General features: G+C 33.6%; 1 protein-coding gene across 7 annotated transcripts in view; it reads left to right on the forward strand.

The window, feature by feature from the left end:
* The first annotated feature begins 847 nt into the window (after window positions 1–847).
* Window positions 848–23,149, forward strand: part of LOC108596442 (syndecan) — a 103,653-nt gene continuing 81,351 nt past the window's right edge. For 2 of the 7 annotated variants that reach the window (XM_033293285.1, XM_033293284.1), the window contains exon 1: window positions 856–1,209. In XM_033293285.1, coding sequence (XP_033149176.1) covers window positions 1,096–1,209 — 114 coding nt within the window. In that variant the 5' untranslated portion in view covers window positions 856–1,095. Of the gene's footprint in view, window positions 1,210–23,149 lie in introns of all 7 variants that reach the window. The other 5 variants (XM_033293286.1, XM_033293287.1, XM_033293283.1 and 2 more) reach the window with 4 other exon arrangements.

The raw sequence follows: 23,149 nt of genomic DNA on the forward strand, positions 1-23,149 counted from the left end.
TGAGTGCGTTTGCGTGTTTATGTGTGTTGTCTGTGCGTGTAGGTAGAGTAGTGGTGTGTGTGTGTGTTTGTGTGGTGGGCGGAAAATCAAGTTAAAGCGCCCTCTGCTACGCGAGTGCAGCACAAATCGTTTAAATATATTTTTTGCACATTTAGAGGCAAAGCGATGTAATTCTTTTTTACTATGCATTTGGTAGTAGCTATTAAAACTTTGTTCTATGCTTACCAACACTTACAGTCAGCCAGCCCACACAAACAACACACACACACACACATACATACACACAGACAAACATATACAGAGACAGACTCTGGCAGCCATTCGCTGCTTGCTGGCCACCTTTTGGTTGTGCTCTTGTCGCTTCGCTGTCTCATTTTATCATTTTTGTTTTGTTATGAATGTTGCGCTCTTGCTCGCGCGCGCTGTCATTCTCTCTCTAGCTTACGCTAGACTAGCCAGCTGCTTTGGCAGTAATTTTTTTGTTTATTCTCTTTTGCGTTTGCAACACTCTGCGCGCCCCCGCGTTAGTTGCTTTGATTTTAGCCGCGCGCGCACTAAGAATTACGCCAATTAACAAATTTAACAGAATCAATGTATAGTTTTAACTCTCACAAACACTCACACAAATACACTCGTGGGGACTTGCAGACAGACAAAACATTCAATTGAATTGTTTTTGTACGCGTTGTGCTTGAAAAAAAGTTAATTGATAAATCGCAAATGTTTTTGTGTGCGCCAAAAATAAAATGTTTTAGTGTTTAATAAAATAAGTGTGTTTATATGAATCTCATCCGCCACGTGTTTATTTGAATTTAGCATTTAATGTGTCTCTTGTGTGTATTTTTAGTGTACCAGTTTTTGTATTGCATTTATTACAAAACAACACACACACACACAACACAACATAAAATATAAAAGTTATATATTTGAGCGAGCTTAAGCTATTGTGAGATTATTTACTGCCGTCGTTGCACTATATAAACATATCTTTGAGATCAAGTTTTTGTAATCTAAACAACAAAAACAATAATAACAACAACAACAACTGCTGCATTTCACGCCCACGCAAGCGAAAGCAAAACATAAAAAGCAAAAATGAAATCAAAGCTGAAAACTACGTCGCCGTCGACTAACGGAACTCTGCTGTCATCGATGTTGTTATTAATTTTGCTGGTGGCCTCGGCCATGGCTGCGCAAATAACTGAAGAGGTAAGCAACATAAACAAAATAATATTAAATATAAAATGTAGTATATAAAGCCTAATACAGCCAATACGCCTATATATTTAAATATATTTTAGTAAAATGTATTTATATTAGAGCAAATAGCTTACAATTTATTTTAGTTTTGAATGCGGCTGCATTTTATTTTATATTATATTGAAAACAGGTGATTCTATTGCATCTCCATCATGCCACTTCCTGCTCCCACCTTATCTATTAGTTGATTACATTCTTCTAGTTTTAATTGCTTTTGCTCTGGAAATTGAATTGGTTACACTCTAGCTTGAAGCTAATCGATTTGTTTGGCATCCAAGCAAAACGATCTATGATAAAAATTTAAAAACAAACACTTGTTTGCGAAGCATTCATTATAAACTTTTCATTTGTTTGCGCACCAACTCATAGTTGCTTTAAAGCTATTCCAAGAATTCGAAATATGCAAAATTGAGTTTATCGAGAAATTTATTGTATTTTTGATGCGGGTAAAATATTAAAATAAATTAAGCTGTGTGCCATAGCGAAATATTTATAACATATGTGTGTCATGCTTGTTTTAATTATGATGCGATAATGAAAAGCGCAGGCTGCTGGCAAAAAAACAAAATACATTAAAAATGTCTGCAATGCCGAAGTGCATAAATATGGCAAACAAGAATACAAACACACATGTGTGTGTGTGTGTAATGAATGTTGCACTTGCAATACGCATTTGTCCATTTGCAGTTATTGTTGCTACTGCTTCTTCTTCTTATGCGTTGTTTGTTGATCGTTTGCCAAAGTGATGGAAAAAACAGCATCCGGGCTATTGCCAATTGCAGTTTGTTTCGTGACTTATTGGCCCAAAACTCACACACACACGCACACAGTTACATGCATATGAATAGTACATTGGCCCGTTTTAAATGCAACCACCAAAGCACCCATCACTAGTCACTATTTGTTGTTGTTCTTTCTTGTTTATCGTTCCGGTCCAGTCCAGTTCGTTCGCTATCCCGTTTCATCCTCTTTTGTCTGTTTTGTCACTTGTTATTGCCAAAATTGGCTTTGCCTCTTTGCCTCAGTTGTGGTTATGGCAACAACTGTTGTTCTTCTTGCTACTGCTGTTTGTTCTTGTTGTTGTTGTTGTTGTTGTTTTTGTTATTGCAGCCTCCTTCGCTTCGCCGCTTACCAAAAATACATTTTAAGAACGTGCACTGCAAGCTGATGAAGGCCTAAGAGAGATGGCAAGAGGAAGAGCGTACGAGAGTCAGGACATGTAATGTTTGCTATGAGCGCACACACACACACATGTTTGTCTGTGTGTGTGTGTGTGTTTAAGGGGGCCGCTGAGTTATTGCCGCTCTTACTCACAGACAAACTCTTGGCTCGTTTACGCATTTTGTGCTCATTAGCATTATTGGCATGTGTTGTTGTTTGTACTCCCAACACTTGACATTGTCTATGTGTGTGTGTGTGTGTGTGTGTGTGTGAGCAAAGAAAAGAGAGTTAGTAACTTGGCAAAGATGACCAGTTCCCATTTAGGTATGTTGCAACCTCTCATATCTTTTTCACATTGTTAGCAGATTTTCTGCATTTCTGAGAAGGACGCAAAGTCAAATTATGCTCAATACTGTGGGTTTGAAAAGGAAAATTAAATGCTAGTTAGGCAGGTAAAAAGAAAGGCAAACAGCAGATAATAATATTAAAGCAATAGCAAGCAAGTAATAAAATACCAAATTAATAATATTTAATTTTGATTAAAGCACATATATGCTGCGAACCACTGTGCGTGCGTAGCTACAAATTGCGTCAAACACTCAAACACACTCATTCACATTTTATTTTACTTTAAGCATATCCATATTTTTTCAATTAATATGCAAGTGCTGATTTCTTGCTTGCATATAATTAGCTTTTGTTGTTTTGCCTTGTCCCCTTGCCCGACTGTTTCCAATCACCTTCAAGATCAAGATGTTATCATACATACATGCATACATATGTATGTCTGTGATTTTTGCGATTTATAATGTCAACGGCTTTACATGCATATAACGAATGCATTTTATGACTTTTCCATTTGCTCTTTAATCTAAGTTCAATTGTAAATCACCAGAGAGATAATGATTGAACGAGAGCTAATTACAAGGGAAAACACACTAACATAGTAACTAAAAAAAACTAACACATAAGCATAACAGACTGTAAAAGTGAGCGCGTGAGCTTTTATTAAATGAGCTACGCACATTGAGAGCGCGAGCGTAAGTTTAAAAGAGAGTGAGAGAGTAGAGCAGCGCGTAGTATGTATCAATTACACATGTTGTCGAAGCATGTGCATAAAAACAAAATCCAATTAGTTAATTTTTACATGTCAAGACAACATAAAACCAAAGGCAATTGCAACAAAACCCAAAGGGTTGCCACAAATAAACGAAAAGCAAAAACATTTGCGTGTGCGTATGCGAGGGCGCGATTAACAAGCGCGTTAGAGCGACAGAGAGCGAGTGCAAAGAGCGCGCGCTGTAAGCAGCAGCAGCGGCAGCAGCATAAACAACAACAGCAAACGAGCATAAAATGTTAATGCTTGTTTGTGTGCATGTAAGAACATGTATGTGTGTCTGTGTGTGTGTGTGTTTGTTTGTAGGCAGTTGAAGAAAAGAAGACAGCAGACAGCAAACGTGGACAACAGTGTCGTGAAGTTGTTTGAGCTCCAAAGCGACAGAAGGGCAAAGCGACGCATTGGGGCCGCAGTAGCAGCGCCGCTGGCTGCGAAGTTGCTTTTGCTTTTGCCTTTGAAATTTTCAGTTTGTGCTGAGGTAAACACAAACAGCAGCAGATTGAACTGACGCTGCTGCTGCTGGTGTCGCTGCCTGTTGTCTGCAAGAAGGGTACGCAATGTCAATAAACATGCGTTGTTGCCATTTTTCATTATGTGTTTCATATGTGCGTTTTGACTTGAGTGTGTTTATGCCCGGTCTTTCTCCATTACTCTCTCTCTCTGTCTCTCTCTCTCTCTCTCTCTGTCTCTCTCTGCACTGCATGCGCTTTGCTGTGACTTATTTTGCTTGATTGGCTTGTTACTTTTTGTGTGATCAAGCACTTTGTACCACTGTGCGCTGTCTGTTTTTGTATATTAAGTGCAATTTTCTTTGTTTCAGCATACGCTTTACACTTTATTTGTTTACTGCGTCAAGTAAAATGTATTTTGTTCGTTGTTCTACATACATATACAGTATATTTTAATTACAAAAATGAGCAAAAAATAGAATTGCTATTTGCCCCAGCAATAATTATATTTGTTGCTGTTGTTGTTGTTTCATTGACGCAAATCGCGCGCAAATTTCTTGCGCTCCTTATGGTGCGTATTTCCTGTGGGCCCCCCACGCCCTTCTCTGTTTCGCTTTTGCTTATTTGCCTTTTGACTTTGGCTCTGCATATCATTTAACAGTGGAACACAAGTCTGCACAATGATCAGCCCACGCAGCATAGCAACAATGCAGGCAGCAAACTCAAAACTCTCACAAAGACACACACACACATACATACAAACATACACCGGTAGTCAACCCACGCACACATACTTTCATAATTATGCAGTTGTTGTTTTCACTCAATGCCTTTTTGTTTGATGTTTTCGATGAATTTCCAATAAACTTTTAACACACACACACACACATTTCGGTTTGTGCTCATTTTGAGATGCCGCTGCGCTTTTCTTTTTGTTTGTTTATTGCATATTTTATAGTTGTGTGAAAAGTGCACAATGTGCATTTATTTGTAAATTTTGGCTGCTGGAGAAATTAGCAATTTTTATTAGTGTTTGCTTTGCAAAGTGTATTTATAGTTGATTTTGCGTCTTTACATATATTTTTGTTGTATATATTCAATTGGAATTTGTTTACATTGAGAAATTATTAGCAAAAATTAAAATTGATTGAGTTTAGAAGAAATTCTGAAAGCAAAATTCCCCTTTTAATTACTCTACTGTATATTCCAATAAACAAGCAACAACCACTGGAAAAAACCAAAACTTTTTGCACAATTTGCTTAATTTGAAAATTGAAATTTTTTTTTGTATATGCCACATTTTGATGTGTTTATAATATTTTTAATATTTATTTAGTTGTTAATTAGCTTTGGCATTACTTTTGCTGCTGCTAACAAAGCATGTGGCAGATTAAAATTAATTTTGCTATATTCGCCACGTTCTGAGGTCAGTTGAGAGTTCAGCATACAGAAAAAAATCTACACCTTGTACTATATAAATATTATTTATTACCTACTTAGCTGAGATCATTTTGTTGAAATAAATAATTGTTATCGCTTGTGCGCGAAGATAATGCAAATAAAAATACAGCGCAAAATTTACAAAGGAAAAGTGAATGCTCTAAAGTAAATATTTGCGTAGATTAAATTCGCAAGTGGAGCAACATGAGAACTATAAAATTTTCTATTTCGTTGTTTGCCTGTTACGGAAGCGTTGCCAACTTCCGATTATAGGCAACGAATTGAAATTTGAAAATTTCGCTTTCTGAAATTGCTCTCTGGAAAATGTCAGCAGTGTGGCAGCAATTTTAACTGTGTGCTGCATGTTGCAACTGCCGAGTGTCTGTTGCAAGGATGTTTGCATATGGGGAGAGCAGTTGTGTTTTGAATTTTTGCTTATGTGCTCTTCTCACTTAGTTAGGAACATTGTTTTCATGCTCTGGGAAATGATAATGGGAATGAGAATGAGGATTAAAGTGATGCTGAGAATGGAGTATAACATTGGTTTAATTTTGATTGTTTAATAAACAATTGTCAACATTTCGTTTGACTTTGATGCTAATTTTTAGCACTTAGTTTACCTTTGATTGTTTTGATTCATTTTTAAAAATGAAAGCATTAAATTTAAATAAAAATAAAAATCAAACGAAATTTCTGCAATCTTCTAATTGTTTACATATCTTCTAAATATGAACAATTGAAATTGTCTATCTTTTAATATTCTAAACCCTTTAAAATTTCTTAGCTTTCTTGCAATAAGTTTACTTAACTTTTAATTGCTTGCAATTGTTGCATGCATGACTCAGCAGTTGTTGTGTTATCTTCAGCTTCTTTTGCTTGAGTTCAACGACACTTACTCTTTGATTTTCATGAATTTTGCATTGATTTGCATTGCATTTTGTTTTTAAGCGGAAGCCGCAGCTTAAAAACAGCGATAAATGCGTTATGCATTTACTTCCTAGCATATTTTTTAATTAAATTGCACAACAAACAAAACATTGTTTTTTTCAAATTATTAAGTCACAGTCACCAATGCAGAAAAAATTAAACTTGCGCAATATATTTTATTAATCAATGAAATGAAATGAATTGCTTACATAACCTTTTTGTTTGTTAGTGCCCTGTTTCGGTCACTCGCCATCTCCCTCTCTCTCTGTCTCTTGTGTTTGTTTGCCGCACGTGCTAAATACGCAAAATGTTGCATTTTTCAAAACATTTTTAATGTGTCACAACTTTTTATGTGCATGTGTGTGTGTGTGTCATAAATTGTGCGAAAATCCATTGAAATTTATGCATAATTCGTGGCACACATTGTTGCTGCTTTTGTTGTTCCTGTTGCTGTTTATTGCCCTCGACATTGACGCTTTAATTGTTGGCAACAAATATCACAAACACCACACACACACGCACACATATTATTTATGTAAATATTTGCATTAAATTATGCTTATGAACAAAAAAATCTTTTTTATTTTGGTTTAGTAGCAGCAGCAGCTCCCCATTTATTGAATATGTCACGTACTCCCAACTTTTGGTCTTAAGCGGTTTTAAATTTCCGTCTGCTGACTCAGTTGAGTGACATGTTTCTCTCTCTTGTGTACAAATCAGATATTTGAGTCTCATCAATAAACAACGGAAATATGACTAAGCCCATGGCATTGTATTGGAACATTCGAACGGCAGTTTGTATTTTTATATTTTGATAGCATTCTTGCATTTTTTATGTTTATCAGCTGCTGCTGCAAGAAAATATTTATAAAATTACAGCTCAATTTGCAATAGCTTGTGCTACTTTTTTTTATAGCTATTTACAGCTTTATGTTGTTTTATATTGTTTTAAATGAATCATACAGAATTGTTGCTAACAGACAAAGTGAATCACTAGTATAATTGCAATGTGATCTCAGCTAAGCGTTAGATATGCATAAATTTATTAAATGAAAGCGGAAATTAAATGCACTTTAACATTTTAAGTAATAAATTGCAATAGAAAGCTATTTAAATGTCATAAAGAGTTCTTTTAGCAACTATTTGTATTCAAAACAATTGAAGAAAAATTTCAATTACATGCAAAAATAAAAAAACTTATCGAAAATATCTGTTCTAGCCTAATTTGGTTAATCAATAATTTGTTATAGTTAAATATTTTGCAATTATTAAATATTATGAACACTACTGCGCTGCTTGTTTAATCGCCAACAGTTCATACATAACTGATCTGCTGGCTTACCTGTCCCCCCAGCCTCAGAAACAAATTTTCAAAGAAGAAGCTGAGAGCGCCTTTAAGAGAGCGCAATAGAGCGTGAGCGACAGCAACTGTAATCCAGCACATGTGTTTGCTAGCGCAAGCAGCGCTGCTTGCGTCTTTCATTCGATCGCTGCTGCTCTGCTGCGACTGAACGAAAGCGTCGCTGCTTTGTGCATCATACGATGAGGGTGGGTTTCGTTTCAACTGCATAAAGCGACAGGTAGCAACTGACTTCGGGTGTAGTAAAGTACACTTATTGAATTACTTATGTTTTTAAATATAATGTTATTATTTGAAAAATAACTTAGACTTGATAAAAATGTGTGCAATTCAACAGTACAATAAAATATTTCTGAGCACACTTTTGCTTTAAATTTGTGCTGCCATATGCGATTATTGATATCTGAAATGTTTCAAATTGTATAAATAAAATAAGGCGCAAATAATCTTAAAAACAACTTTCAGTTCTTAGTCAACAGCAGCCCAATTCCCTTGTGTAATTATTATTTACGCTGTTGCTCTAATATTTTTATTTTGTACATTTTTATACATATTTTTATATGTAAAAAATATTTGAAAATTGTATAGCCGTTAACTTTAAAGCCTTTGTTTATGTTATGTCTTTTAGTTTTTAAAGTTTTGCACATTCAGCAGCAGACAAAACTTTAGCAAGTTGTACATCAATATATTATGCATAAGTTTACGAGTGTGAATTTTCACTGCTAGTTATTTATTGTTTTTTTTAATTTGCTATATGATTGGAGCTACAGTGAAATTGGTATGTTGTTTGCCTTTTGCCTTTTGCGTTTTTTCGTTTTATTTGACTTTGCTTTTCAAATTTCTGTTACTTCCGTTGTAGCTTGTCAAACAATACGACTAAAGTGCAGAGAAAAAAAACAAAAAACGAAAAAAATTTGTATAGTTGTAGTTTGTAGTTTGTGGTGCAAAGACGCCTTTAAGCGAATTTACATTTTCATTTATGCCACGAAATGAGCACAAGAGTTGCAAGATTGAATTTTTAGTGTGTGTCTGTGTGTGTGGGTGGGGGGCAGAGCTTGGGGAGCTGCTATATATATATATATATATATATATGTATATAAATTTATATATAAAACATTTTATAGCCAGCTGTGTATTTGGCCAACCCCTTGCTCTCTAAGACCGTTTGCGAAGACCGCAAAAAATGCCGTTAGCGCCACTGCGTTACATTGCGTGTTCACTAACACTACATCCCACCCCCCACCCCTCGCTAGACCCTAAGCTCTACCTCCACCCACGCGCTTATACCAAAAACTTCCTTTTTTGCTGTTTGCTTTTACACGCGGCTCGACTCGTATGCAAATACTCGTAATATTTTTCAAATGTTGTTTGCATTTTATTTTTGTTGTTCGCTGCTGCTGCTGCTTTCTGCGCATTTTTCAATTTTCCACGTTCGCTTTGTTGGGCGGCTGCTGCTGATACTACTACAAACACACACACACGCACATACATACACACATACATACACCTTAACCTACACCTATGTCGTATATATTGCCAGCTGGTATTTGTTGCTGTGCCTTTGCTTACATTTTCATTATTTTCCTCTTTTTTTTTTGCTAACAATTCTCACTTGGCTTTGGTTCTTGCTGTTGCCAAAAAGGAAGTTGTCCTGTGGCTGTTTCTTACGACTTCCTCTAGTATTTTACATATATATTAGAGTGGATATTATTTTGAAAATAAATATATATTTTGGAAAACGTAGCAAAATAAACACTGTGGGCATCTTAAACGAAAAATTTGAATATATTAAAAATTTATTGTTTTAGCCCAAGCTCAAATTTTTTAAATAATTTTTTCAGACAAGTCTAACTATGCGCATTTGGCACACTAATTTATTATTCATAACTTATTTATAAATTTATATTTTTTCGAGTGTACTCCTTTGCCTGTTGCTGCCACATAAAGTTGCACATGGGCCAATGGGCTTAAATTTTGTGCTTGTGTGCGTCGTTTTCTCTGTCTCTGTTACAGTTTCCATTCTGTTTGCAGCTTTGCCTTTGAGTATTTCTGTTTTTTTTTTTTCTGTCCATATGTCGTATGCCCATCGACAAAAGCAGACGTTGACAGTTTTATGCCGAAGCTAATTAGATTTGATAAAAGATAGTAGTTAAAATAAAAAAAGAACTAGAAACAAAGCAGAAAACAACAACAATAAACACATTGAGCAAAAGTAACACATGTTGCTTTTTAGATGCTCCAATAAACAAATAAAATGGAAACCAATTCAATTCTCAATGGTTGGTTTATTGCGGGCAAGTATATAAAAAAAAAATATATTGCTGCAATTAACACATAAAAAAAGAACACAAAGCAGCTTCAGTTAAAATTAAAAAATCGTTTTAATCATTTACATGTGTTAATTAGATTTCAATTGCAAAATAAATGTCTTAAATTCAGACTCAGGATTAAGTTTAAACAAAAGTATTATATACTTTTACTTTTTAAATTAAACCTAATGCGTATATAATTTAAATACAGTCATTGCCATAGCTAAATTAAAAATATTTTTTTTTTAACATTTAAAAACTACGTGCTTGTAATTTGTGTTTAAATTATTTTTGGCAAAGCTCTTGCCCTTCAGCCAAATTTCCTGTTGTTGGCGCACTTTTGTGGCATACTGTTCTAAACTAGGCCCAAGGCAGCAACAACAGCAAGAGCAATAATAATATAAAGTATAATAAGAATAATAAAAACAACAACATCAGATGCATAATGCTTATTATATATACTGGGCCAAAATGAAACTCCAACACATTTATGCTAATTTCGTTTGACGTTGTCGTCATCGTCAAGCGCGCGCTCTCTCACTCTCTCGCGCTCTCTTTGCATACAATGCGCGCTTTTATTTAGTTTTTGTATGTGTTGCTGGCTTTGGCGCTCTCTCCCCCTCTCTCTTTAGCTCGCGCTCTCATGTGCTCTCTGCCTCTTTTCCTGTGCTGCGTCCAGTCTGCAGTAATTTATGTAAATTTTTCATCAACCTTTGTGGGTTGCCTGCCTGCCTGCCTGTTCGCCTTGCGGTGGGCGTGGCAGTAACTCTAAACTGGCCACAAAGCATGCAAACATATACACACGACTCTTGGGCTTAAAAATTTGTTATGCACTTTGACTAAGCGACCCCATCGTACTGTCGATTGTCCCACTGTACGTCCCTGCACTTGCATGTATTTAAATATGTAATTAGTTGCTATGGCAACTGTAAATTTAAGGCTTGTGTATTTGGCTTTAAACTGCATACATAAATACATTATATGGCGGCTATATCTGTGCCGATACATGCAGCTCTTTGCCTTGTCAACAATCCAATGTGCCCAGCTAGATTGAAATTGAGATAGCACCAGAGAGAGAGAGAGAGAGAGAGAGTGCGGGGCTTGTGTTTTTATTTTACAGCTGTACCAACAGCAAATGTAATGCATCTGTCATTAATTTGGATGCTGCTTTCAAACATACGATACGTTGAGTGGGGCTGGAGCCTCCTCCAACAGTCTGAGGCTAACCAAAGCTTTAATGTGAGCACTGAGCGCAATAAAAAAAAGAAAAACTACAAAATGCTTACACTATGAAAAATGTGCATATAACTGAATGAACAGCAAGAAATTGAAATATTGTTGAATTAAATTTCAAAATTATTTGCTTTTTTTATTTATTGAAATGTTTAAAAGAATATCTTTTAAACGCTTACAAATTGGCGCAAAAAATTCTTTTATTTTCTTATTATCGTTTTTCTTAAACATTAATCACTTGCCCCAAAATTCTATACAAATTAATTTATTTTTATTGACTCTTTCAATTATTTAAATAAGTAAAATATTCATTGCTTAATCAAAATTAGCGCATGCTTAATTTGAAATTAAGCGAATTAATCAACATAAATATTTAATGGCAAAGGGGATTGAGTACAAATTAATGTTAATTAACCCCAATTGTGTATCAATCACAAATCTTTTAAATTCGACCTAATCAATTATTTTAGGCCTGCATTACAAAAAAATAATTTATTTAAATTAATTTCTTGTACATTTAGAGCTTTTAACTACTTAATAACTTAAAGCTTGTCAGCTTGCATAACAAATTTGTTTTACAATTTAAAAAACTAGAAAAAAATAATATAAATGCAAAATAAGTTTTATTTTAAATAAGTTTAGCTATCTGAAAAGCACTGGAATACTATAATTATTTTAATGTAAACAAAATTATTATTTTTGCCTTTGCTTAATTCTACGAATGCAAACTTTTCATTTATAATGATTACACTTCAACTCTAATAATCGCTTGAGGCGTTTGTATAAATTGAATTAGGTTTCAGTTCATAAACAAATATTCTCAGCCAATCCAGCCTGATGCTAATCACTTAAATGGGCTTTAATGATGGCACACACTCAAAACTTAGCCTAGAGATAAACAACAATTCCATTGTATCGTATTGAATTTGACAGTTTAGCTGATGAATTGCAATTTGAGGCTTTTTGTGCGAAGGGTGCGATCGGCTTAAGCTTATGGGGCATGCCACATGCCATGGCATATTGTAAGCTTAGTCGAGTTTAATGACCAGCGGCCAATTGCGAGCCCAAACCTGCAAACAAATGTGTGTTGCTGTATTTTTAATCACGTGCTTGCCTACTTAGGGCAACAACAAAAGCCCGGTCCGGTCCGGCCCATTGGGGAATAAACGCAATGGGCCACGTACTTAGTTGCTAATTCTTTATGTGTGCACACACTTGTCGCATTTTTATTGCTTCAAGGCATGCCCAACTATAGCGTGCAATAGAAATAGTTTGCAAGCTATGAAAACAAAAACATGCAAAATAAATTTCTGGCAATAAGTTTAGTGTGGAAATGCTAATAAAAGTTAAAGCTTAAGTAAAAATTTGTATGCAGGCTTGTTTATTATGCTTTAAATACAATATGAGCAATAATTAATATTTTATAATTATTTTATATATTTTTTATTAATTTTTATTTTTATTTAATTAAAACAAATTTTCTGTTACCGTTGGCGCAACTTAATCCAGTTATATATAGGGGAAACCATTAAAAAAGGATCACATGGGATATATACTAACTAGACATACATATCATACGTTTTACTATACTATACTATACTATACTATACTATACTATACTATATACTATACTATACTTTACTATACTATACTATACTATATACTATATATTTTATATAAGCTTGATTTGTTATCAATATTTTAGTAATACATTTATATTATATTTCGATTGAACGCACTTAATAAATATTTATTCAACCCACTGTACTTTAGCCAAGTTAGAGCATACAAAGTGCGTTTGTTAGTCACGTGTTTTCTGTTTATTTTTTATATCGTCGTAACTTGCAATTAATGTGCAAAGTGTGTGCAGAGCAAAGCGGAGCTTTTGAAAGTCCATTGGCATGCAAGGCAGACACACACACAAACGAATATGAAGCCTTTTATAAACAGTACAAAGCTGTGTCTGTGTGTGTGCGTGTGTCTATGCGGCAACGGAAGTGCAGGTACAGTAGAAGCTCGTTAAAATGTGCAAATGGTGACACTTGCAATTCAATGTCAATTGTCTTGCAAAGCGATTCAATAAAGACAAAATCGATATTGTGTTCAATTAAAAACACTTGTAGTTTGCCACTGGCAATTGCAATTGCAATTGTTGTTGTTGTTGTTGTTGTTGTTGTTATTGTTGTTGCAGTTGCTTTTGTATGCTGCTGCATATTTTTAGGCGCACTCCAATTTAGTTGATTGTGCTTTTGCCATTGCAAAAAAAAACTAAAAAGCAAAACGACTTCGTTGTTCGCTAACACTTTTGGCACGTGCCACTTGGTCAGCTTGTTTTATTTACACTATATAGTGTATATATATATATATGCAAGAATCCAATTTTACAAATGTCACTGCACAGTTTTAGGCGCAGGCGAGGGCGTTGCCTTTGCTCTATTTATTTGTTGCCCCTCCAACGAGCGTTGTGTAAACAAAATGTAAGTCTATACATACCTAAATTTATGTTTGCATGTGTGTGTGTGTGTGTTTGTTTGTCTAGCATGACATGTCTATGTTTGTTTTGCTGCTTTTTTTGTTGCTGGTTATTTTGCTGCTTATATGCATAACAAACTATGACACGATTTTTAGAGAATATTGTTTATGTATAGTCACAGTCACAGTCTAGTTGGCAGCATTTCGCTTTAACTATAAAAACTAGTTTTTTAGGCGGTTTAAAAAAAATAATGAAAATAATTATAATTTTTATTTTAAAAGCTAAAATAAATTTCAACTGCCTCAACGCTAGTAGCATGTGGCTATATTTTTGTTATATATTATTATTATTTTTTATATAACTAATTTATAATTTATTTATTTTATAATTTTTGATTATTTATTATAATTTTATTGCTTTTCATATTTTGTAAACTATTTTTTTTATATTTTATTATTATTTTTTGTATTTTTTATATTTCATTTTTTATCACGTATATTTTTTATATTTCATTGTTATCACTCATTTTCATTTTTAATATTTTTTTTATACATATTTTTTTTAATTTTATTGTCTATTTTTTTTTCAAACTTTTTTTTTATATTCCATTTTTTTTTATATTTTATATAATTAGTTTTTTATTACTTAATTTTTTTCATATTTTGTTGTCTTTCATATACTTTTTACTATTTGTTATCGCAATTCAACAAAAATTAAGGCATAACCTTTAAAGCGGCAGTCATAACTTATTAAACATAAACTATGCTATAAATTAATCAAATTGTTTTAATTTAAATTTTATTTAAACACCCAAGTAGCTTAAATTGATAATTAGCACATTTAAATGCAATGCCTAAAACCTTGAAAAAATCTACAAATTAAGTTTCAAACACATGTCCTTGCTTGTCCTGTGTACCCAAAACAATTTCGCTTTGTAATTTTGACGACGGTGAAAATTACGCTTTGCTGACTTCCTTGCAAGATATGCGCTGATCCTTTGACTTTACACTTTTTGTTCGCTGGCGCGTAACTTCAAAGTACAGAAAATGAAACTAGAAAAAAAAAAAAAATAATAAACTGCATACTTTGACGTTGTCGCACACAAAGGCATGACAACATTTTTTCTAGCAGTTAAAATGAAGCGCACACACAGACACAAAGTGTGTGTCATAGTGTGCGTAATGTCTGGCCATATCCTGTGTGGTAGTAAAGGATTCGAAATGGTGGCAGGCAGTTAATGCCATTGCTTATCAGCAGTTAGCAAAAGTTTTGCATTGACTAATGCACACACACACACAGACACAGACAGCTGTGTGGCATGAATGCAATGAATATGCCACAAACATCTGGACAACTGTTGTCGACTGCGTCATGTCAGTTGCCGTCGCTGCCCGCTGCTCGCTTTGGATGCTTTGGATGCTTTGGCTGCTTTGCCTTTGGTCTGCTTTCGTTTGATTCTGACATCATTGTCTTGCAATGTGGCATGTGGCATGCGGCATGTGGCGCTGCCGCTCATTTAAAGCAGCAGTGCCAGCCTTGCCGCCACGCCCACGCGCCTACATTTACTGCTGCTGCTGCTGCTGCTTTTCATCGACGGATTTGCAATACGGTGTCTGCTTCTTCCTGCATGCTCCCATTTGCTTCACACACACACACACACACACACACACACCTACATACATTACTTTTTTGCACTATTTTCTTCTTCTTTTTTTATTATGCTCGCTTTTTGTTGCGACACAGCCTTTTGTGCTTGCCTTTAATTGAAGATTTTTTGACAGCAAACGTCGTCGTCGTCGTCGTTCAACTCGTTGTTGTTGCTGCGCTTGTTGCTGCCACTGCCACCGCTGCTGCTGCTTTCTATAGAAAGTCAAAAGATGTAGAACAGTCATAGAGTTCGTAGAACTTTTGTAACAGCTGCTGGCCTGGCCTGGCAGCCAGCGATAGCGTCGCTCAAACTATTGCAATGCGCCCTGCACTGCCACAATCTGGCGCGATTCCATTTTATGCCCAAGCAGAACGCGCAAGAAACCTTTCACTATCGACATACCCCAAGCATTGTTTTCCATTACTTACTTAGTAGTGTGTGGACTGCCATTTCTACATGTGCATGTGCATTAGGGTGTAGCTTAAATCAGAAATCAGAAAATAATCAAATAGTAGCGTATACGTAATTTTAAATGCACGCCAAGATTCTCTATAAATTGCAGTCTACTAACATTTTTAACTTTTTAGATTTAAAATATTAAATGCTCTGCAAAAATTTCGCTACTCTAGTATATTTTACATAAATGTTTGAGTCGCTCTTTTGATATAAAATATTAATATTAATATTAGTCTCTGCTTTAGCTTTAGCCTACTCAATATTTATTTTTTATATAACACTTAAATTAATAATATATTTACCAAATTTGCCTTAGCTACTGGGGCTTTCGGCTAGGGATGTGAGGGGGTTTTGCTTATAATTATTAAATTTTTTTTTTTTTTGCGTGACTTATTCTACTTAAAATATTTACATATTTACATTTTAAGCATTTACAATCTACTCCAATATAAATTGTATAAATAATTGAGACGCTCTTTTGAAATAAATTGCGGTCTAATATCATTTTTGACTTTTTTGCAATAAAAGTTCAAACAAGGTGCACCCTAATGCGCTAATGTGCGTGTTTGCTTTTGTATTCTGTGTTGCCCTCCACATTTCTTGTTAAGTTTAAATTTAGGCATGACACAGTGGGTAACAAAAAAAGCTGCGCAAAAACTGCATTTGTGCTACTGTGGGCAAAAACAAAACACAGCCTTGACTATAACAATGGTTTACACTAAGCTTTAAGACAAAAGTGCTTAACTGAAAAACAAGCTAAAGCTCTGCTCTGATTTAAAGACAGTATTGGACTATAGAACTTAATGAGCATAACGAGTGCTAAATTTTAACTGCTTAGTTTCGATTGAGAAATACTAAACTTCTAAACTGTTTCTTCCAATTTTAAAAGTATAACGCGTGTGTTTATGCTAACGAGCTGAAACTTTTAGACTTTTTTGATTGCGAAAATACTAAACTTTAACTGCGTCTACTAAACTACTAAACTCTTAACTCGTCTACTAACTATACTACTAACTACTACTACTAAACTATACTACTAACTACTACTACTAAATACTACTACTAATACTACTATAATTAATAATACTACTACTACTACTAAAACTACTCCTACTCCTACACTACTACTAAACTACTACTACTAAACTAACTAATACTTAACTATACTACTACTACTACTACAACTACTACTATAACTACTACTACTACTATCTACTACTAAACTACTACTACTAAACTACTACTTCTAAACTACTACTACTAAACTACTACTAAACTACTACTAAACTACTTCTACTAAACTACTACTACTAAACTGCTACTACTACTAAACTGCTTCCGATTGGTAGTTCGAAATTCCATAACTCTAGTATTTTATAAAAATATTTCCTTGGTATAAAATTGTAACTAAATCCCCCAATAGTCTTGAGTACTATTTGATTAAAGTCTAGCCGATTCCAAAATAAATTAAATGATTTGCTTTTCAAGCTACAAATAATTTCTTGGGCACTTTTGACGACTTTCTTACGCCTTACGCTGATCTCTCTCTCTCTCTCTCTGTCTCTCTCTCTCTGCTACACTTTTTGTTTTATATTATGTATATTCTTGATCCTACGCAATCTACATAATATTTTTACAAATCGTATATGCTGCTGTATCTGCATTTCATCATGTTTATCTTGTCTGCTGGCGTAGTTGAGGCAAAAGTTTTCAATTATTTATACGAAAGGAATCCATTTGCAGCTTGGCACGTGCACTCGCAGTCCTTAGTCCTGTGCACATGCAGCTAAAAAGCTAAGAGGCCAGCACGTTGCAAATGTCTGCCGAGTGCTAAACCGGCGCCAAAGTCGCGTGTGAAAACAAATTGGAGCGCACGTGCTCTGACGTGTCTCAGTCTGTCTGTCTGTCTGTCTGGCGGCCTTATCAGCTGCAATGGCGCCCAAGTTCTTGTTATTTCCTTGAGACTATATGCACATATATATACATATATAGCTAGAGCTAGGCATATGAAATCAGCATTTTGTTTGCTTGCGTCGAAACGCGAAATTTATTTTGAATAAACGCTCGAAATTAGCTGCATATTGAGTTGGTCAGAATGCATTTCGTTTCGGGTTTTGGTGCCAAAGTCATATTGTCTCACATTTATTGCATATTCATGGATATTTGTGCAGCTACAAATTGCATGCATATTGATAAAGCAAATTGTTTGTTTGCATTTTTGGGTTTATTATTTCAACTGACTGCAAAAAAAAAAGTATCAACGATAACAAACAGCAAATTGAAATAAATTTATAATACTCGCATATAAAAGTAAAGCAACAGCTTTAGCCATATGATTGTTCAATTACGTAAAACAATATGCAGACAAGTTTAAGGCTTAAAAGGATTTGACGCTTTTTAAGCTGCAAAGCAGCACTTGGCATTAATTGAATGTGTTTTTATTTTTTAAACAATATTTTAAAATAGAGCTGAAACTTTTAGACTTAACGCTTATTTATAATTCATTTAAAACTTATTTAATGCAAGTTATTAAATTTAATAAACTTGAGATGATATTTTTCTAAAATGCAACTTGTAATGTCTTTATAACTCTGAGAAATACCCTAATATTTTACCAAATTATAAGCTTATTTATAATTAATTTAAAACTTATTTAACGAAAGTTATTAAATGAAATAAGCTTGAGTTAATGTTTTTGAGCATATATCGATTACTTTATGTGCTATTATCTCATTCTACAAAGATTATTTTATTGTTTGGCTTCGCTCTAAAATTTAACTAGTAGTATGTTTATATCTATGGGAAATACTCTAATATTTTAGCAAATTATAAGAATATTTATAATAATTTTAAAACCTATTTAATGAAAGTTATTAGCTGAAATAAACTTGATATGTTTTTAAGAATTTATCGATTACTTTATGTGCGATTCTCTTATAATTTTTTAATTTGGTTCCGCTCTAAAATGCAACTTGCAATATCTTTATAACTATATAAAATATTTCAATATTTTAGCTAGTGAAAAACTCAATATCGCTAGCCGATAACTTTGCATATATCGATAGACTTTTATTTGTCTGTTATACAAATATGCCATTTGATTAATTTATTATAGAGTAGTGCACATATTTCTTTTTATAAAAAATTGTGTGTTTTTCCAGCAATAATCCAAGGCTTAACTTCTTCACTTTTTAGCCATGGGCAACAGATTATTTAAAATACGACTTTTCATGCTGCAGCAATTAATTGATTTATACAATTTGCATAAAATTACAAGAGAAAAGCATTAAATTGTTTATGCTTTTGTTGTGTATGCAACTCATGTTGCATTAATTGCGCTTGTTTGCAAACTATAAAGTCACTTAAGCAAGCTACTTGGCCTTGTCAAAGGGAAAACACACACACACAGAGAGAGAAATAATTCAATTTTCATTGGTGTTGTGTGTTTAACATAAAAGTGGGAAAACCGCTTGCAAGGTGAAAGAAAATCAATGCTGTTGGCTTTTCCCCAAGTCATTTCGTGCGCAGTTCACATTAAACATGCCAACAATTTTGTGGAGTAATAAAAGTGGGTAGCTTGCCCCAGTGGGTGGGGCAATTATATTTATTGCAAAAAAAGGAAAAATATAAAACTTAACGATTGCAGCCAATATACAAGAGCAGCAGCAATAGCCTGACCTAGTTTTTGATTGAAAAGTTCTTTGATTTGGCTAAAAAAAATATTTTTATTTAATAACATTTGCTGCATTTTGACCAGCTGCTAGGTATATATATATATATATAATTTAGCTGTTGACAAAGCAATTAAATGTATAAATAAAGTAAAGCAAAGCTAAAAAGTTGTTTGATTTGGTGTTTAACATTTTTTTGAAACTATTATTTGTATTTATTTTTATTTAAAATAAAGCAAATATTTGTAGCGATTTGGAATTTTTTATTTAATAAATGTGCGCTCGTCACTAGCGCATTAATTGCACTTAATTTACAACAGCTGCTGTGAATTTTTGTATTTATTTACGCATGTAGCATAAATGAATAAATAAATGCTACCGACAATTGTTGCCCAGCGCCGCTACATTTAAATTTAAGGTAAACAATTTAAACACGTCGAATAATGAGCAAAACATTTTAATTGTGCGTGGCTTGCTAAATTAAACACTCGGCAGCAAAAAATACGACAGAGCAGACAAGAAAAAAAAATATATATATATAAATAAACAAACGTAGAAAACGTAAATTTCCTACTGCAGTCAGCAGCAGAAGCAGAGCTAAAGAAATGTACAAAATGTTGCCATGAATTTACCAACTGCCAACGACAGCGCCCCGACCCGCCCCCGCTCCTTCGTCCTTCGTTTTTTACCCTATCGCTCAGCTCAGCTGCATGTCCCCGAGCGTCAGTTAAAGCGCCAGACTGACTTGTGGCATATGCTAATGAGCGCAGTGCTTCGTCTCTGTTTTTGTCCTGCCCCCCAAAAACCCTCCCACCACCCACCCACACACCTCAATGAGCTGCGCTGTCTAGCTGAGCAAGATTATTCCCCAGCATGCACTTGCAAAAGGGAGAAAATAAATAAAAAAAATAGTCAAACCAACGCTGCGTACAATTTTAAGCTGCTTGTTAGCAACGCCTTTGCTTTAACTATATATCATACATGTCATAATTTTCACTGTAATTGAGCAGGTTACAGATGAGCATAATTAAAAAGCGTAGCGCATTTAATGTAAATAACTTTTGATTATTTATTATGCTAAGAAGTGGAAAAACCAGAAAACCTCAAATGCTACATTTATCTAATTTCAGTTAGGCAAATAATTTAATTATAAAATTAATTTTTTTTCACTTTGCTTTCTATTATATTTTATCCTATATATTTTTTTGTTTTATGTTTAATATTTATTATTCTTATTTTAAGTTTTTTATTGCTTCTATGGTTTTTATAATAAATAATGAATACATTATTTGTATTTTATGCTTTATATTAAAATTATGTTTAATTTCAGTCACGAAAATAAATTTATTATAAAAATAATTTTTTATGTTGCTTTTTAGTTTTATGTATTAACTATTTTTATTTTAAGTTATATATTGCTTCTATTGATTTTATTAATTTTTTAACCAAATAATTAGTTTTTAAAATTATGTTTAATTTCAGTCATGCAAATAATTAATTATAAAATTAATTTTTTATTTTGTTTATTTTTTTTTTTAATATATAAAAAATTTTATTCTCTACTTTTCTTATTTACTTTTTATATTTTAAATTTCTTATTAATTGAATATTTTTATATGCGCGCTATATTTACTTAAATTTTATTTAGTATATTTTATATTATACATTTTATTATAAATATATTTTTTTATTATTATTCACTAAGCTTTTAAACTTTAATATTAAATACAGCGCATCTTTGAGCTGCACATTAAATGTTCAAGCTGCTTGCAAATGCACTGACCATGAAAAATGAAGTCAAGTCAAAGAGAGACAAACAAGCAAAGAATTCAGAAACTGAGAGTAAGATTACAAAAGTCAAAAGATATTAGTGCAATAACTCTGCGTTTCCCTTTGCATTTAATGAGGAAATAAGCTTTGATAATGTTCGTGTATGAACACGCACTTGTAGTTGTGAGCGAGCGACTGACTGACTGACTGACTCAGCGCCATCGTCTCATATTCTTGTTTGCGGTTATGTCACTTAAGCAGTTTGTAAATGGTTTGTTTTGTCTCGCAATTAGTGAGTGTGCTCCAAAGGGTTGTTGTTTGTCCAGTCCAGACGCCGACGACGACCCTAACCCGAACTTGAGTGCACAATGCTAAGCTCTGTTAAACGAGCAGATAAGAGCGCAGACACATTACGTGTGTGCATATGGAGAAAGGGAGTTGGGAGTGAGAGCTTAAGTATTTGCATATTGTTTGCCGTTTTGATTGCTTTGTTGCATGGCCAATTGAAAAAAAAGCTTTTGATTTATAATTTAAATTAAAAACATTTCATATGCGCGCGCGCGCGCTCGTCGTCCCATGACAATTACTAACTTTATCAATGTCAAATGAATTTTTAAACACTTTATATATAGCAAATTAATTTGCAACAATTTATTTGCCCCACCAATCAACAACAGTGGCTGGCGGCTTGCTACACTAATTATGCAATAAATAAAACATTTTGTCAGCCAGGCAAAAAATAATAATAAATATAAAAGGCAAAGAGTTGAGCGCGCACACACACAATTTAATTAAAATGTCAAATGCAACATAAATATTACGTATACGTTACAACAAACAATTGCTGTTGTGTAATTGTTGCAACATTTATGGACTTGAAATGCTCATAGGTTTTGTTTAAATTAAGCCTAAGCTTAATAACAAATGAGCTGCTATTGTTCAATTCATACCAAAAAAAAGGATCAAGTGGCCAAATGTGCTAACAATAAACACAAAATGCACAACACAATTTGTCTAAAACAAAGCGTTAGCCTTTTGATAAATATGTTCTTAAAAAAAGGGTTTTTATTATAAACATTTAATAATGAATTGAAGCTGTTAAAAGCTCAAACTTTGTTGTTTGTTGATTAATAACAAGTCAAGCATATTACAAACTTTCTGCTTCCGTTTGATTTATAATTTATATATATTAATGCAACCTTTCTCTTTAATTTACAGGTAAGCTATAGAAATTGTGCCTGCAGCCCTAATTGTTCAATCTACTTATACTAACAAAAGCTGCTACGTGTGCGCCCCCAATACAAGCGTAAGTCATGTAATATATATATGCATAACATATATATACAAATTTGTGGCATGCAAAATACACCAATGTCAATATTTATGAATGTTTTATGGAATTTACACTCCGGGCCAATAATTTCAGTCTCTCGTGTTATTGTTGTTTGCAAATTCTCTCTCTCTCTCTCTCTCTCTCTCTATAGAGAGAGACACACGTATAGACGTGTGTGTGCACAAAACGAAATTACAAAAATTGCCAAAAATGAAATATGTATGCGGCTCCGTGTGTACAACATGGGGTTACGTCAAAAACTTTTCAACATTCCATACTTTTATTCGGGCAAGCAAATGAATGCCAAAAATACACTTAACTTTATATATGCGCTCTTGACTAAATATATTCAAAGCGGGCCATTTGATTGAGCAACTACTGTAGTTTGGCATTGAATTTATAGGATTAGCATATTAAAAACATAACTGAAAGTTCAAAGTTAGCATTGTTTGTATTTAATTTGAAAATATTAAAGTATATTAAAATGAATAAGTTAACCATAAAAAATAAATAAGTTAAACACAAAATTATACAAATAATTT

Source organism: Drosophila busckii, chromosome 2R (assembly GCF_011750605.1).
Source record: "Drosophila busckii strain San Diego stock center, stock number 13000-0081.31 chromosome 2R, ASM1175060v1, whole genome shotgun sequence".
Taxonomy (NCBI): Eukaryota; Metazoa; Arthropoda; class Insecta; order Diptera; family Drosophilidae; genus Drosophila; species Drosophila busckii.